Source organism: Carassius carassius, chromosome 49, assembly GCF_963082965.1.
Source record: "Carassius carassius chromosome 49, fCarCar2.1, whole genome shotgun sequence".
Lineage (NCBI taxonomy): Eukaryota > Metazoa > Chordata > Actinopteri > Cypriniformes > Cyprinidae > Carassius > Carassius carassius.
The window spans coordinates 18,400,149-18,415,924 of record NC_081803.1 but is presented as its reverse complement, the minus strand read 5'-3'; the positions used below and the strand labels follow the sequence as shown (position 1 = coordinate 18,415,924).

At 36.7% G+C, this 15,776-nt stretch overlaps 1 protein-coding gene across 3 annotated transcripts in view; it reads left to right on the top strand.

The window, feature by feature from the left end:
• The first annotated feature begins 1,855 nt into the window (after nt 1–1,855).
• The window catches only part of aak1b (AP2 associated kinase 1b), a 30,097-nt gene continuing 16,176 nt past the window's right edge, over nt 1,856–15,776 (top strand). For all 3 annotated transcript variants that reach the window (XM_059545389.1, XM_059545388.1, XM_059545390.1), the window contains exons 1-10: nt 1,856–2,858; nt 6,258–6,376; nt 7,086–7,194; nt 8,422–8,564; nt 10,314–10,435; nt 11,696–11,777; nt 11,978–12,110; nt 14,644–14,747; nt 14,911–14,996; nt 15,082–15,248. In XM_059545389.1, the coding sequence (XP_059401372.1) occupies nt 2,693–2,858; nt 6,258–6,376; nt 7,086–7,194; nt 8,422–8,564; nt 10,314–10,435; nt 11,696–11,777; nt 11,978–12,110; nt 14,644–14,747; nt 14,911–14,996; nt 15,082–15,248 (1,231 nt within the window). In that variant the 5' untranslated portion in view covers nt 1,856–2,692. The remainder of the gene's footprint in view (nt 2,859–6,257; nt 6,377–7,085; nt 7,195–8,421; nt 8,565–10,313; nt 10,436–11,695; nt 11,778–11,977; nt 12,111–14,643; nt 14,748–14,910; nt 14,997–15,081; nt 15,249–15,776) is intronic.

The window sequence follows — 15,776 nt, the reverse complement described above, 5'->3', positions numbered from 1 at the left end:
TTTTATTCATATTCAAATCTATGAGGTTTGTTATATTAGTGAAATATGTTTAACATATACCATGTTAAGTGTAACTTTTTTTTTGCAGTTTTTTTAACTTAAAAGTAAATCTTTTTTAGATCATATTTTAAAATGTGTTTATAAAATCATGACAATGCAAAAGAAAATTATTTAATTTTGGAGACAATTATTTGATTTAGTTGTCTTTGTTACATTTAATATTTTTCACACACAGGGAAAAAATAGATTGTCCTATGTGAAAATGTACAGCTGCCTTTATATTTTAACAAAGGGATCCTTAACAAGGAAATCATCATATTTGGGGGTCCTTATATAGCAGCAAAAAGTAAGAAAACTGATCTAGGAGAAACAATCGATAGATATAATAAAGAGATTTAATTTGTATTTGTTGTTTTTTTCCCTCCTGTGGTTACATCCTTTCTTGCTGACTATCCGATATAGGTCATTTATTTGTAAAGTGGGTTATAGGTTCATTTGTAAAGTGTGTGGTCTAATTAATTTGTTATTCAAAGCAATATGACTCATTGTATTTTAACGAAAGCCACATTTCAAAGGATCATGTTCAGCGGTAAATAGTCACGTGACGGAACGGAATACGGGCGTTCAGTGCTGTCAAAAACGTTAGCGGAAACCTTCATGATTTTACAAACAAGTATCAATACACGATTACGTTCTATTTCCATGACGTGTTTTCTGTTCGCCTGTTAAAACATTATGTTGGTTTTATAAACATTCGTTATAGAGCGGAAAGAGACGAGAATAACCTGAAAGCGAAGTTAAAGTTTATTTGGGAAGCGGATTGGAGTTTGTAGCATCTTACCTGCTGAAGGATTCAGAGATGCACGGCACCCGTTACACTGAATGGAGTGGAGATTTAGGAGAATGTTTCTGAGTTTTGTTGGCAACTTTAATGGGTGTTGGCCTGGACGGACAGAATCGCCTACAGTTCCTATTTCACGGCCCCTCCTCTTTATATTACGTTGAGATAAGAGACTGAACAACAGTGTCCTGAAACTATGAAACTATGACAGTGTTTGTCTGTCACAAGTCTCGGCTTTGCATATAGCCACTTTCAAAAGTTTCTTTAATAGCTTTTTGTTCTAAAGTCTATTGTCGCGGATGTTTTCCAAATATATTTGAAGTAAAATTAATTGCATTAGAGGATGCAGTTTTTTTCTATCGTGGATAAACACAAGTTGAAAGCTCCCAGCTGACATTTTGCAGCAAAAAAAAAAAAGTAATTTTGTAATTATGTACATAAAGACCATGACAAGTGACTGTCAACTCGTCTTGAATCGTCTTTTACATAGGAAGTTATAGCCCCCCTCTTGGTACGAGTTGACAAACTTGAAAGTACCACTGCTTTATATATTTGTGATGTCCATTTACATATGCGGGAAAAAAATATTTTCCATATATAAGTACATTTCTTATATACCATATTTGTAATGCAACATTATAAAGTAAAATAAATAAAAAATCTGAGTAGCAATTTAATGTTTGTAAAGAAAAGTCAATATCTTTCCAAAACGTTGCAATCAGGATAAATCTTTATTAGTAGCCAGTAGCTTTTGTCAGAACGTGTGTTAGATAGATAGATACACACACACACACACACACACACACACACACACACACACACACACACACACACACACACACACACACACACACACTTTGCTCATATTAAACACTCTGCTAATATAATATTTGATTTGACCTCGTAAGGTCAGCATTTTCACTGCCTCCTTCGCTGATCATCCACTGAAAGGGAAAACGACTTTAATTATCAAGAATTTCAGACTTTTATTGTAGTTTCTATAGCGCTAGCTTCACTCTTCCGGTGTGGTTTCCGGTTAGCTGGCGCATCTGCAGCAACCAAAGCGGCAGACGAGAATCGCCATGAGCAACACGCTCATTTCTGCCTGAATTAGATTCTGTCCGATTGAAACCGAACCGCATCCGTTCACCGTTCACCGGCAGGCCTCGCTCCGATGGGAGCGCGCATATGCGTCTGAGAAGGTTTTGCAGGAATGCTAGCGTTAGCGCCTAGCTGACTATGTGTTGGATTTAAATGATATATATATTTTTTTCATCAAACAAGAAACGAAATAATATGATTATGGGTGTTTAACTCATGAAATTATCGCTTATTCTGATTAATATCCGCATGTCATCTGTTTTTCCGTGAAAAGTGGGTGGTTTTTTAGATGTTAATGAGCTGCACAGCTGGTTGATGATGGAGAGTTTGACTTTCATCCAGCAAAACAATATGTTCTCTTCGCTTCACGTCTGATTTTTCAACAGGGTTTGAATGTTACATTGATTTAGACTTTATTTAAATATTTATATCGTGATATGGGCCCGTGTCCCTTATATAAACACTAGACAAACACTTTAATCATATCAGGCCATCACTGACAGACGCTGTTGATTTGGGAGTACTCAACTGTGATGTATTAATCTAGTACATATACTGTTTGTTTTCATTTACTAGTACGGTTTTGTTGCTATACGGTTCATTTGAGCTGTGATCAGCACCAGAATTGGGCTGGGAGTCTATGTTTGACAGTCACAGCTGATCTAGACCTCTGGCACAAGAACAAGCAAGCCACTTCAGTTTCTTATAGGCTCAAATAAGTATCGTTAGTTAGGGGATCGTTGATACATCATGAAGAAGTTCTTTGACTCCCGGAGGGAGCTGGTGGGCTCGGGACCCGGTTCCGGAGGGGGAGCTGGAAGTTCTGGGTCCAGCAGCAGTGTTGGTGGGAATTTCATCGGACGGGCTTTCACTGTAGGAAGACACCAGGTCACTGTAGAAGAAACTCTGGCAGAAGGTAAAATTTTCCATGCAGGCCTTGAACCTACAACCAGGATTCAAATTTGACGATGACATTTATAGATGTTGTTTTATTGTACAGACTTTACAGAGTGCTAACACTAACATTTTCAAGGGCAACCTGGAAATATCAGGGAAATATGTTTAATTAATGAATTAGTTTAGAATTCAGCTTTACAGTATTTCATTCAGTCTCAAAAATGGGTTTTAAAAATCCTTATCCAGTATTGTGAATGCCTGGAAAAGTCATATGTATATGTGTGCAATATTTTCTCAAAATTTACTGAAAATTGCTGAAGCAGATTGGCCAAATGTTGGTCATTTTAAAATGACCAAATACTGAATGATCAATTTGCCTGGTTGACTTATGACAACTTCATGTTTAGTTTTGTACGGTAGTTAGTTACAGATAATTGAATCCTGCAAACATGTAGCATGGCCTGATGATGAACTGTGCTCAGATCTCAGCACTCTTCTCAAACCCTCTGGCAGCTTTATTTAGTGATCTAAATCCTCTGTCTGGAAATCCCTGCTCATCTGTACTTGGGTGTTGACATGTCCTGTGCTGTGACGTCTTATACACCATCTAAAACTATTTCAAAAAGCATTTTATATTTTTTTAGAATTAATATTATATTAATTAATATTAGCATGCAGTTTTTATATTCATTGAGAGACTATATGGGGTATTTGTGCTTAAAAAAAAATAATGGAGCACATTGGGTAAAAACTAAAAAGATATAGGTTACAATACTGTTCAAAAAGTTTGGGTTCGTTCATTGCAATTTTTCTTAATATTTATAAAATATGGATTATTTAGCAAGGATGCATTAATTTGATCAAAAGTGACAGTAAAGACTTTTGCATTGTTACAAAAGACATCCATTAAATAGGTGTTGTTTTGAACATTCTATTTGTCAAATAATAAATCCTGAAAAACAAACGTGTATTACAGTTTCCCAAAAAAAATTAAGCTGCACAAGTGTTTTCAATATTGATAATAAAAAAAAAATTTGAGTAGCAAATTGGCATCTTAGAATGATTTCTGAAGGCTCATGTGAAGCTGTAAACTGGAGTAATGATGCTGAAAATTCAGCTCTGCATCACAGGAATAAATAAATGGAAAATTGCTATATTAATGTGTACTATTTTACTATAATACTTTTTTTTTTGGATCAAATAGATGTAGCATTGGTAAGCATAAAATACTTCTTTTAAAAACAACAAAAAAAGTATATATTTATATATATATATATATTTATACACACACACACATATATATATATAATTGATGTTGATTCAAAGATCCATTTTTGAATGAGAAATTTAAGGGCAAAGTTCACCCAAAAATAAACATTCTGTAATTATTTCCTCTCCCTCGTGTTGCTTTAAACTAGGGCTGGGCGATATATCGAATATTAGCGATACTATCGGAATAATTTTGACGACGATGTACAATTTGAATATATCGGGAATATCGAATATTTCAAATTCAAGCATACTTTCCCAAAAGAACGCGCCGAGTGTCCAAAAAAGGAGCCTGTAACTGCTGACTGCTCTACGCCCCTCTACTACGAGAGCTGTAATGATAGCGGTTGCCAGATAACAAGAGTTTAAATCTCCGAATCAGAGCTCCACTGTTACAAGGATACATTTTCTTCCCGGTGTTTGCTTATTTTAAACAATCTGGCAACCATGCGCACGTGCTCACTCCTCATTGCGGAAGAGCCGCTGACGATAATCTGAAAACACTTACAAACTGGAATTGAGCGATCTAATTAAAGCGTCGTTCAGCCGGTCTGTGTTCTGTCGTGAGATCTCAACTGTATTGTTTGCATTTGTGATCGCAAAATAAATGCACTTACTCGACCGCTGATGTTTGAATAGAGAAACATAGGCTATGGCCATTTGGAATTACTATTGGGGAATTTCACTGATATGTTTACCAGTTTCCATAATATAGACAGAGAGAATGCAAAAGTCTTTGGTATTCATTTATATATATTTATATATAACAAATAGCTATGTGCTTCAGCAACTAACTCCCCATCTAAGAGGGTTTTTAGTGTCAGTAGGAACAGTTTCATGCCACAGAGCTTCTCTTAAAACCACAGACAGTTGACAGACTTGTGTTCTTAGCTTAAAAACTTGTTAAAAAATTAAAATTATCCCAGTTGCATAGTTTAAATTGTGAATTGCATGCACTAAAAAGTTGACAGAATGCACTTTCTGTAACTGTTACTTAATTTGCACTGCTTCAGTTACATATAGGCCTACATGTATTCATTAATAAAAAGCAGTAAGTGATCTCTTGGTCTAGATTTTTTAACTGCTTAAATTAGCTGTTTAATCTAAATGTTTTTTTTTTTTTTTTAATGGGCAAAAGAAAATCATGTTTTATTTTTTATTATTTAAATGCAAACATATCGAGATATATATCGAATATCGTAAAAATTTTGACAATATCGAGATATCATTTTTTTTTTGTATATCGCCCAGCCCTACTTTAAACCTGGTTTGGTTTCTTCCTCAAAGGGAGATTAAGCATAACATTGACACTACATTTACACCACACTGTGACAGTAAATGTTTTCCAGGTGCTGTCAAAGTTTTGAATATGATAAAAAGCATCCTGCCCAAAACCTCTTTTGTGGTGGACAGAAGAAAGCTGTTTTAGAGGGCAAGCGTTCATTGCATCATCATGAATTGCATGTGTCATCAGTGATGTAAAGGAAACGGTTGTTTGCTCACTTTAATTTGATTTCCAGTTCACAGATGGAACTAGTAACAAAGCTAATAGACTTTCAGGCCTGGTGCATCTCAGACTGGTCTGTCCTGTTCAAACACCTCTCAGCATCTTTTCTCAGCTCTGCAATATAAAACCAGTAGCAGCTGTTCTGCAGAGAGATAATCTCGCTGATTGTTTGACTGTAAATCGACTGTTCGTTTAGTGCAAGATCCTTGATGAAATATGTGTCCTACTTTCCTCCACCAGTTTCCCATGTGTCTGCTTTGAGGAATAACACCACATTATGCCAACACAGCAAATCTGAGTGCAGACATATACAGCCTCTGATGTCTAGTCATAGAAGCATGGATTGCTTATGCTTTTTCTGAGTGCTTCCACTAAAACAAAACAGAATTTAGTGATTGAATACAAATAGTGAAACATGAAGTTAAATAATTAAGAATAATAATAATGGAAACTGTTTTTTAACACACAAAAAATATGTATGCAGTATGTGTCTTTATATTCATATAATAAAATATTTTTATTTAATATGTAAGTATACAATGCTGATTTCCACAGGGAGGCGGTGTTGTGTTGTAAATATCTTACATTTTTTCGGATCACGTTTTCAGTAAAACCACATAAACTTTGTGTTTCCCTTTGTAGGTGGCTTCGCTATTGTCTTCCTGGTGCGGACCAGTCAGGGAGTGCGCTGTGCCCTGAAGAGGATGTACGTTAACAACGAACATGACCTGCAGGTCTGCAACCGTGAGATCCAGATCATGGTGAGTGTGATGAAATGTCTTCTATGCTTTAGCAATAGTGAGAGAATTGACATTCGAGACATTTTACATTGATTTACATCACTTCAAATACTTAAAAGAGGTCAGTACAATTTATTTCTCAAAGAAATTAATGCTTTTATTCAGTAAATGGATCTAAATTGACAGTAAGGACATTTAGTTGATCAAAACAAATCATGAAAAAATGTATGGGTTTTCATATTAAGCAGCACAACTGTTTTCAATGTTGATGACAAGTGTTTCTAGAGGACCAAATTAACATATTAAAATGAATTCTGAAGGATCACACTGAGGACTGGAGTAATGATGCTGAAAATTCAACTTTGCCATCACTTATATTTTTAAATATTTAAAAATAAAAAAATACAAATTTAAATTGTAATATTTCACTCTCTCTCTCTCTCTCTCTCTCTCTCTCTCTCTCTCTCTCTCTCTCTCTCTCTCTCTCTCTCTCTCTCTCTCTCTCTCTCTCTCTCTCTCTCTCTCTCTCTCTCTCTCTCTCTCTCTCTCTCTCTCTCTCTCTCTCTCTATATATATATATATATATATATATATATATATATATATATATATATATATATATATATATATATATATATATATATATATATATATATATATATATATATATATATATATTTTATATTTCACTCATTCCTACTCTTTTTGTTCTTTGTGGACTGTGTTCCAGCGGGATCTCAGTGGTCATAAGAACATCGTTGGGTTCCTGGACTCCAGCATCACGGCTGTAGGAGGAGGAGACGTGTGGGAGGTGTTTATCCTCATGGACTTCTGCAGAGGTAAGTCTGCTTTTCCATTTCGTATGCGGCACATAGGTACATTTTCGTGTTTCCAAACGAACATATTAAGTGGCGGAACTCCGCGTTCAGCGCAAATCCTGCCCTGCAGCTGATTCTAAGGCCCGGTGACACCAGGGGGGCTGGGTTTTATATTTTTTTGAAGCACCCCTGGGTGCCGCCATTGGCTAGCGGACCCCCACCTGCTGTTAGCATTCCTTGAGACATCATTATAGTAATAAACATCCTGCAGTTTAATGTTTGCATTTCTTTCCCTTACTGTACCGAAAATAAACCGAACAGTGACTTTAAAACCGAGGTACTTACCGAACCGTGATTTTTGCGTACAGTTACACCCCTAGTGCATTGTAATCTGTAATATTGATGTCTCAAGTGTTATTAATTCTTAGGAAAATGTCTAATTCTTAGGACTATGGCATCCCTGATCATTGCTTATGCAGAACTTGTGCTGTATTTATACAGTTCATCCACCTGGGGGCATTCTTTATATAGATTTCAGGCCTCCATCATAGCCTGAGGTGACCTTTTCTCCTTATCTTGTTGTACTTTGAGAAAGCTTTTCATTCGTCAAATTACTATAACATTTCCTGACAGCACTAGCACAAAAGGCTAAATCTCATTGTGGTTTATGGTGATTCTAAAAAGTTTTTGTGTCTTCATGTGAAAAGCTTTCTGTGTCTATATTGGTTCATTTTGTGTTCAAAGCCTCAAATAAATGATTGGTTCTTTGATTCTTCCAAAAGAGCTTGTTTCTTTCTTTTAAATGTGTTTACTAGAGGCCAACCATTTGGATGTACTGTGTTCACTTTCAGAAGGGGCGACTCTCACGTGATCTTGATATTCACAGGGTGCACAAATTTAAATACATTTCCAGAACTGAAATTAATTTAGTTGATATTAGAGTTAAAGGGGGATTTTAGATCTCTTTCATAAAATGCTGTCAACAGCCCCCCAAAAAACTGAAATATTTTTAGGAATAAAATTTTATATAAATTAGGTGAATTAAATATGGTAGGAATAAAACTGTACGGTATGGTCTAAGTGCTGCTGAAGTGGACATTTCTGACTCGAATTGAAATCTACAGATTCAAAAAGATGGAAAATGCTTTGATTTGTTCTGCCTTAAGATTTCTCCAAAATGTGGTATTAGTATTGATTTGAAACTGAAGTATTGTAACGCGTGCCATCGCTACATTTGTTTATTTGCAGGCGGTCAGGTGGTGAACCTGATGAACCAGCGTTTGCAAACAGGTTTCAGCGAACAGGAAGCGCTCCAGATCTTCTGTGACACTTGTGAGGCTGTGGCACGTCTGCACCAGTACAAAACTCCCATAATCCACCGAGACCTCAAGGTTCCTTTATTTTCTACTGTCTTTTTTTTCTGCTCGTTCCCCTCTTTTTGTACTTCTCATTATTTTCTAAGAATATGAAATTGTTTGAAACTTTCAGTTTGAACCCTTGATGGAATTAATCATTGTTAAAGGGTTAGTTCACCCAGATAGCAAAATTATGTAATTAATAACTTACCCTCATGTTGTTCCAAACCTGTGAGACCTCTGTTTATCTTTGGAACACAGTTTAAGATATTTTAGATTTAGTCCGAGAGCTTTCAGTCCCTCCATTGAAGCTGTGTGTACGGTATACTGTCCATGTCCAGAAAGGTAAGAAAAACATCATCAAAGTAGTCCATGCGACATCAGAGGGTCAGTTAGAATTTTTTTAAAGCATCGAAAATACATTTTGGTCCAAAAATAGCAAAAACGACGACTTTATTCAGCATTGTCTTCTCTTCCGGGTCTGTTGTGAGAGAGAGTTCAAATCAAAGCAGTCTGGATATCCGGTTCGCGAACAAATCATTCAGTTCACCAAATCGAACTGAATCGTTTTAAACGGTTCACGTCTCCAATAAGCATTAATCCACAAATGACTTAAGCTGTTAACTTTTTTAATGTGGCTGACAATCCCTCTGAGTTCAAACAAACCAATATCCCGGAGTAATTCATTTACTCAAACAATACACTGACTGAACTGCTATGAAGAGAGAACTGAAGATGAACACCGAGCCGAGCCAGATAAGAAGAATCGAGGAGCTGATGATACGGCGCATGTGTGATTCAGCGTGAAGCAGACTGACACACAGAGTGCCTGAACTGAACTGATTCTTTTGGTGATTGATTCTGAACTGATTCTGTGCTAGTGTTATGAGCGCGGGTAAACTGAAGGCTTGAATCAAGGGCAATCATTGCAAATGACGCCATTATGTCGAGCGCAAAAGAACCGGTGAACCGTTTTCTTCAACCGGTTTATTTATTGAATCGAACTGTCCGAAAGAACTACTGGTGATCCGAAAACCGATGCAACCGGTTCTTGACTCGTGAACGAGTCAGTCTTTTGTTCATTATCTGGCTCAGCTCTGTGTTCATCTTCAGTTCTCTCTTCACAGCAGTTCAGTCAGTGTACTGTTTGAGTAAATGAATTACTCCGGGATATTGGTTGTTTGAACTCAGAGGGAGTGTCAGCCACATTAAAAAAGTTAACAGCTTAAGTCATTTGTGGATTAATGCGTATTAGAGATGTGAACCGTTTGAAACGATTCAGTTCGATTTGGTGAACTGAATGATTCGCTCGCGAACCGGATATCCAGACTGCTTTGATTTGAAATCTCTCTAACAACAGACACGGAAGAGAAGACAATGCTGAATAAAGTCGTCATTTTTGCTATTTTTGGACCAAAATGTATTTTCGATGCTTCAAAAAATTCTAACTGACCCTCTGATGTCGCATGGACTACTTTGATGATGTTTTTCTTACCTTTCTGGACATGGACAGTATACCGTACACACAGCTTCAATGGAGGGACTGAGAGCTCTCAGACTAAATCTAAAATATCTTAAACTGTGTTCCAAAGATAAACGGAGGTCTTGGGTTTGAAACAACATTAGGGTAAGTTATTAATTACATAATTTTGCTATCTGGGTGAACTAACCCTTTAACAGCCTTGTGTGACTGACTGTTAAGGTAAAAACCACTTCAGAGCGAACAACTTGATTAGTAGGGTTGGAGAGAAAAACATCTCCTGTGACGTTTGTCTCTCTTTGCAGGTGGAAAACATCCTCCTTCATGACAGAGGACACTATGTTCTGTGTGATTTTGGCAGCGCCACCATGAAGTTCCAGAACCCCCAGAATGACGGCGTGACTGTGGTGGAGGACGAAATTAAAAAGTAATTCTTTCCAATCAGCCAGTTTCTGTGAAATTGAATTTGTTTTATAACCATTGGGAGTACAGCAGAAGAGGGATTACTCATAAAATCCACTGTTTTAATACATTTCTTACTAATGTGCATAACCCTAATGCATAGAAATGATAAATGTTATCTATTTGACATTTTCTCTCATGAGCGGTACCTGAGGTGAGTGAAATCACTTCACAAATGCTAGAGGAGGCTATTGATCATTTAGGGTATTGATCAGTGGGGGCAATCGTGGCCTAATGGTTAGAGAGACGGACTTGTAACCCAAAGGTTGTTGGTTCGAGACCCTTGAGCAAGAGACTGAACCCCCATCTGTGCCACAGCAAAGTGTGTGCACTTGGATGGGTTAAATGCAAAACACAAATTCTGAGTATAGGACACCAAACTTGGCTACACTTCACTTTCACTTTCAGAATGGATATACATAGTGTTACAAAATGATGGTTTGCAAAAAGCACTGCATGATTTTTGATTCATTAACTTTAATATTGACAAGATTATAACATGGTGTTAATGAAGACTGGGGATATTAGAGAGAGATCATATACAGTATCGTTCAAATGTTTAGGATCGGAAAGAAACTTGTATCAAGGAAAGATACATTAATGATACTGAAAATTCAGCTTTGCCATCATAAGAATAAATTACATTTTAAAATTTAATAGTATTATAACAGTTATTTTAAATGATACAAATATTTCACAATAATATTGTATATTTTATCTTTTCTTACAGACGCCACTGTGTATAACAGTATTTTACTTTATTTCAGTCACTCTTGTTTTACATATATCTTTTTTTAATTTGCTTAATATTGTAGAAACTTCATTTTTGGAATAGTTGCTATGCAATGATTTGTATCGTAAAAAGTGCTATACAAATAAACTTGAATTGAATATTGGCCAATATATGTTATGATGGATAATGAAACCGTACTGTTTATCCTTCAACCTAGAATTTTAAGTGACATTTTAACAAATTGCTTCTAATAATTAGAAATTGATAAGTTATATCTAAATGAATAATAATGTGTAGCACGTTATAAAATTGTCATAGAATATATTGTATTTTCTGCTTTCCATACAGTGCTATTAAACTGATGCCAATTAATAAAAAAAAAAAACACTATTAAACAATTCAGATATGGTCAGATATATCATGCATTCATTAAAATAACACTTGTTATAATAGTGTTTTATTAAAAAAAAAAGAAATGTCTGTTTTGTTAAGGTACACAACTCTGTCCTATCGCGCTCCTGAAATGGTGAATCTGTACAACGGCAAAATCATCACCACTAAAGCAGACATCTGGGTAATTAAACATCTCAAAGATATGAAAGCCAGTCAGAAGATATTTAAAGTCTTTGGCTTTTTCTTCCACTTTTTGAAACCTCTTCCATGCCTAAATTAAAGAACAGTAGTAATAATAATGTTTAATCAACTTTATTCAAGGCTGTTATATTGTATTATGGCTGTATACTGTATAGTGACTTGGGCTTTACATTCTTTCAGGCAATGGGCTGTCTGCTCTATAAACTCTGTTTCTTCACATTGCCCTTCGGTGAGAGTCAGGTGGCCATCTGTGATGGCAACTTCACCATTCCAGACAATTCCCGCTACTCCCCAGACATGCACCGTCTCATCCGTAAGTATCGGTCTCTTTCTGCTCACGTCCCGCACCAGGTTTCTGTTGCTCTCTCACCACTGGCTCAGTATGGCTGTGGGTCTCACTTAAAAGTGGTAGTTCAGCCAAAAACTAAATCTTGTCATTTATGCTCCCTCATGTCATTTCTTTCTTCTGTTGAACTCAAAGGGGAATGAGAAAGTCCTAGTCATTAGTGAAAGCAGAGGGGACTGATTATGGAATTAGATTATATGTACTGTCCAAAATGACAAAATTAAATTTTTGATTCGTAATAAGCATTGCTAAGAATTCATACTTCAAAGGCGATTTTCTTAGTATTTTCTTAGCACCATCAGATTCCAGATTTTCAAATAGTTGTATCTTTGCAAAATAAAGAAGTACTTATAATACAAACTGTAAGACATTATCTAGAATAGTAAAGGCTACAACAGGGAGGATTAAGGAAAAGAAAAAAGCATATATTTTCTTATCTGATTGTTACTTGTGATGGTACAATGAGGCGTTGCTTATTGACCACAGACTTCTGGAGGAGGGATGAAGGCTATACAGGCGTCAATGTCTTGAACTTCAAATGGTCGTGCAGAAAGATAGACTGAGGTGCCATGGGCTGTCTTGGGCTCCAGTCATGCTGCTGCGTTGCATAAAAGTGTCCGCTTTGTGTGAGGAAAATTTAAAGGGTTAGTCCACCCAAAAATCTAAATTGTCATTAATGACTCACTCTCATGTCGTTCCAAACCCATGAGACCTAGATTTAGTCCGAGAGCTCTCAGTCCCTCCATTGAAACTGTGTTCACAGTATACTGTTCATGTCCAGAAAGGTAAGAAAAACATCTTCAAAGTAGTCAATTTGACATCAGAGGGTCAGTTAGAATTTTTTAAAGCATCAAAAATACATTTTGGTCCAAAAATAGCAAAATCTACAACTTTTATTCAGCATTGTCTTCTCTTCTGGGTCTGTTGTGAGACCGTTCAAAACACTGCAGTGTAGTGATATCCGATTCGTGAACGAATCATTCAATGTAACCGGATCTTCTTGAACCAGTTCACCAAATTGAACTGAATCGTTTGAAATGGTTCGCGCCTCCAATAAGCATTAATCCACAAATGACTTAAACTGTTAACTTTTTTAATGTGGCTGACACTCCCCCGGAGTTAAAACAAACCAATATCCCGGAGTAATTCATTTATTCAAACAGTGACTGTACTGCTTTGAAGAGAGAACTGAAGATGAACACCGAGCCGAGCTAGATAATGAACAAAAGATTGACTCGTTCTCGAGTCAAGAACCGTTTCTGTCAGACGCGTCCGATTCGAGAACCGAGGAGTTGATGATACTGTGCATCTGTGATTCAGCGTAAAGCAGACTGACACACAGAGCGTCTGAACTGAACTGATTCTTTTGATGTTGATTCTGAACTGATTGAACTGAACTGTTTTCTTCAACAGGTTTATTGAATTGAACTGTCCAAAAGAAGTACTGGTGATCCAAAAACCGATGCAACCGGTTCTTGACTCATGAACGAGTCAATCTTTTGTTCGTTATCTGGCTCGGCTCGGTGTTCATCTTCAGTTCTCTCTTCACAGCAGTTCAGTCAGTGTACTGTTTGAGTAAATGAATTACTCCGGGATATTGGTTTGTTTTAACTCCGAGGGAGTTTGTGGATTAATGCTTATTGGAGACGCGAACCGTTTCAAACGATTCAGTTCGATTTGCTGAACTGGTTGAAGAAGATCCTGTTACATCGTGTGATTCGTTCGGGAACCAGATATCCCTACACTTTGAACGGTCTCACAACAGACCCGGAAGAGAAGACAATGCTGAATAAAGTGGTAGTTTTTGCTATTTTTGGACTAAAATGTATTTTCGATGCTTCAAAAAATTCAGAGGTTAAAGGGTTAGTTCACCCAAAAATCTAAATTATGTCATTAATGACTCGCCCTCATGTCGTTCCAAAATGAAAGACCTCCATTCATCTTCGGAACAGTTTAAGATATTTTAGATTTAGTCCGAGAGCTTTCAGTCCCTCCATTGAAAATGTGTGTACGGTATACTGTCAATGTCCAGAAAGGTAATAAAAACATCTTCAAATAAGTCCATGTGACATCAGAGGGTCAGTTAGAATTTTTTGAAGCATCGAAAATACATTTTAGTCCAAAAATAGCAAAAACTACGACTTTATTCAGCATTGTCTTCTCTTCCGGGTTTGTTGTGAGACCGTTCAAAACTCTGCAGTGTAGTGATATCTGGTTCGCGAACCAATCACACGATGTAAGCATATAAAGAAGAACTTAAAAATCATCTCCTTTTGTGTTTCATGGAAGTAGATATTGATTTTGAACAACTTGATGGCGAGTTAATGATGAAGAATCTTTTTTTGGATGGATGAACTATTCCTTCAACTTCAACTATCAATAAACACTCATAATTATCATCCGCTCTGCTTTTTTTCTATCTGTCACCTGGTGATGCTCAATCTCTCTTTCTCCTGCTCTCTCTCCTCTTTCCTTCCCTCTGTGGTGGTGATTTTGTCAGGCTACATGCTGGAACCGGACCCTGATAAGAGGCCTGACATTTATCAGGTGTCCTACTTTGCTTTCAAACTGGCCCGACGGGACTGCCCTGTCCAAAACGTCAAGGTTAGTCTTTTTGCTTCCTCTCCTCTGGAGTGACTCTCGGCCTGTTGTTGGGTCAGTGCTTTTACCTCTGGGATCAGTTTTTGGATTGGGTGCTTGAGTGTGTCAGCCTGCAAGAATGCCTGAAATCATTAAAACAAAACTAAGCTGAAATATGTCCCCCCAGAATTCTCCCATTCCTGCTAAACTTCCTGAGCCAATCCGAGCGAGCGAAGCAGCTGCGAAGAAGAGCCAAACTCAGACCAAGGCGAGGTACATGATTAGAGACTCCATATTACTCCATGCTACCGTGGTCATTAAATTTAACCTGAAAGTGTGTCTATGTTTTGTCCCGCAGACTTACAGACCCTATTCCCACCACTGAAACCTCCATCACCCCACGCCAGCGGCCCAAAGCTGCGCAATCCCAGTCTCAGGCACTAGGGGGCATCCTGCCCATCCAGCCTGCTGCCCTGACCCCACGCAAGAGAGCCAACTTGCCCGTCGTGGCCACTCAGTCGATAGGTACCAGTATTATGAACTGTTCTTCAACATTTACTGTATATTAGCATAAAATACGCTTACGGCTAGAGTATGTCATCTCTGAACCAGTAGTAGAACTGAATCATAATAGCTGTCTTGCAGACATGTTTCTCCATAAATTTAATGTATTAAACAAAATTAGTAACATTATTAATGGTACATTTTATTGTTTTTGTTTACATGCAATTATAATACATATTATAAAATACTAAAAAGCTTATTGTTACTGTAAAATGTATTACATTTTAAATGCATATTGTAAATGTTTGTTTCGTAGCCTGTTATAAATGTACATCTATGTAATAACTTTTTAATTAACATTAACATGTTCTACACAGATATATAGTTAATGTAATTCTTATAAATATTAGATGTAAAATTGCATTACATTTTATAAATGTTTATAATATAATTGTAAATGTTTCTTGTTAAAATGTTTTTTAAATTATGTATGAAAAAAATCGTAATGAGTTTGGCAGAGTCCTCTTATGATGTATATTTTCTGATCAT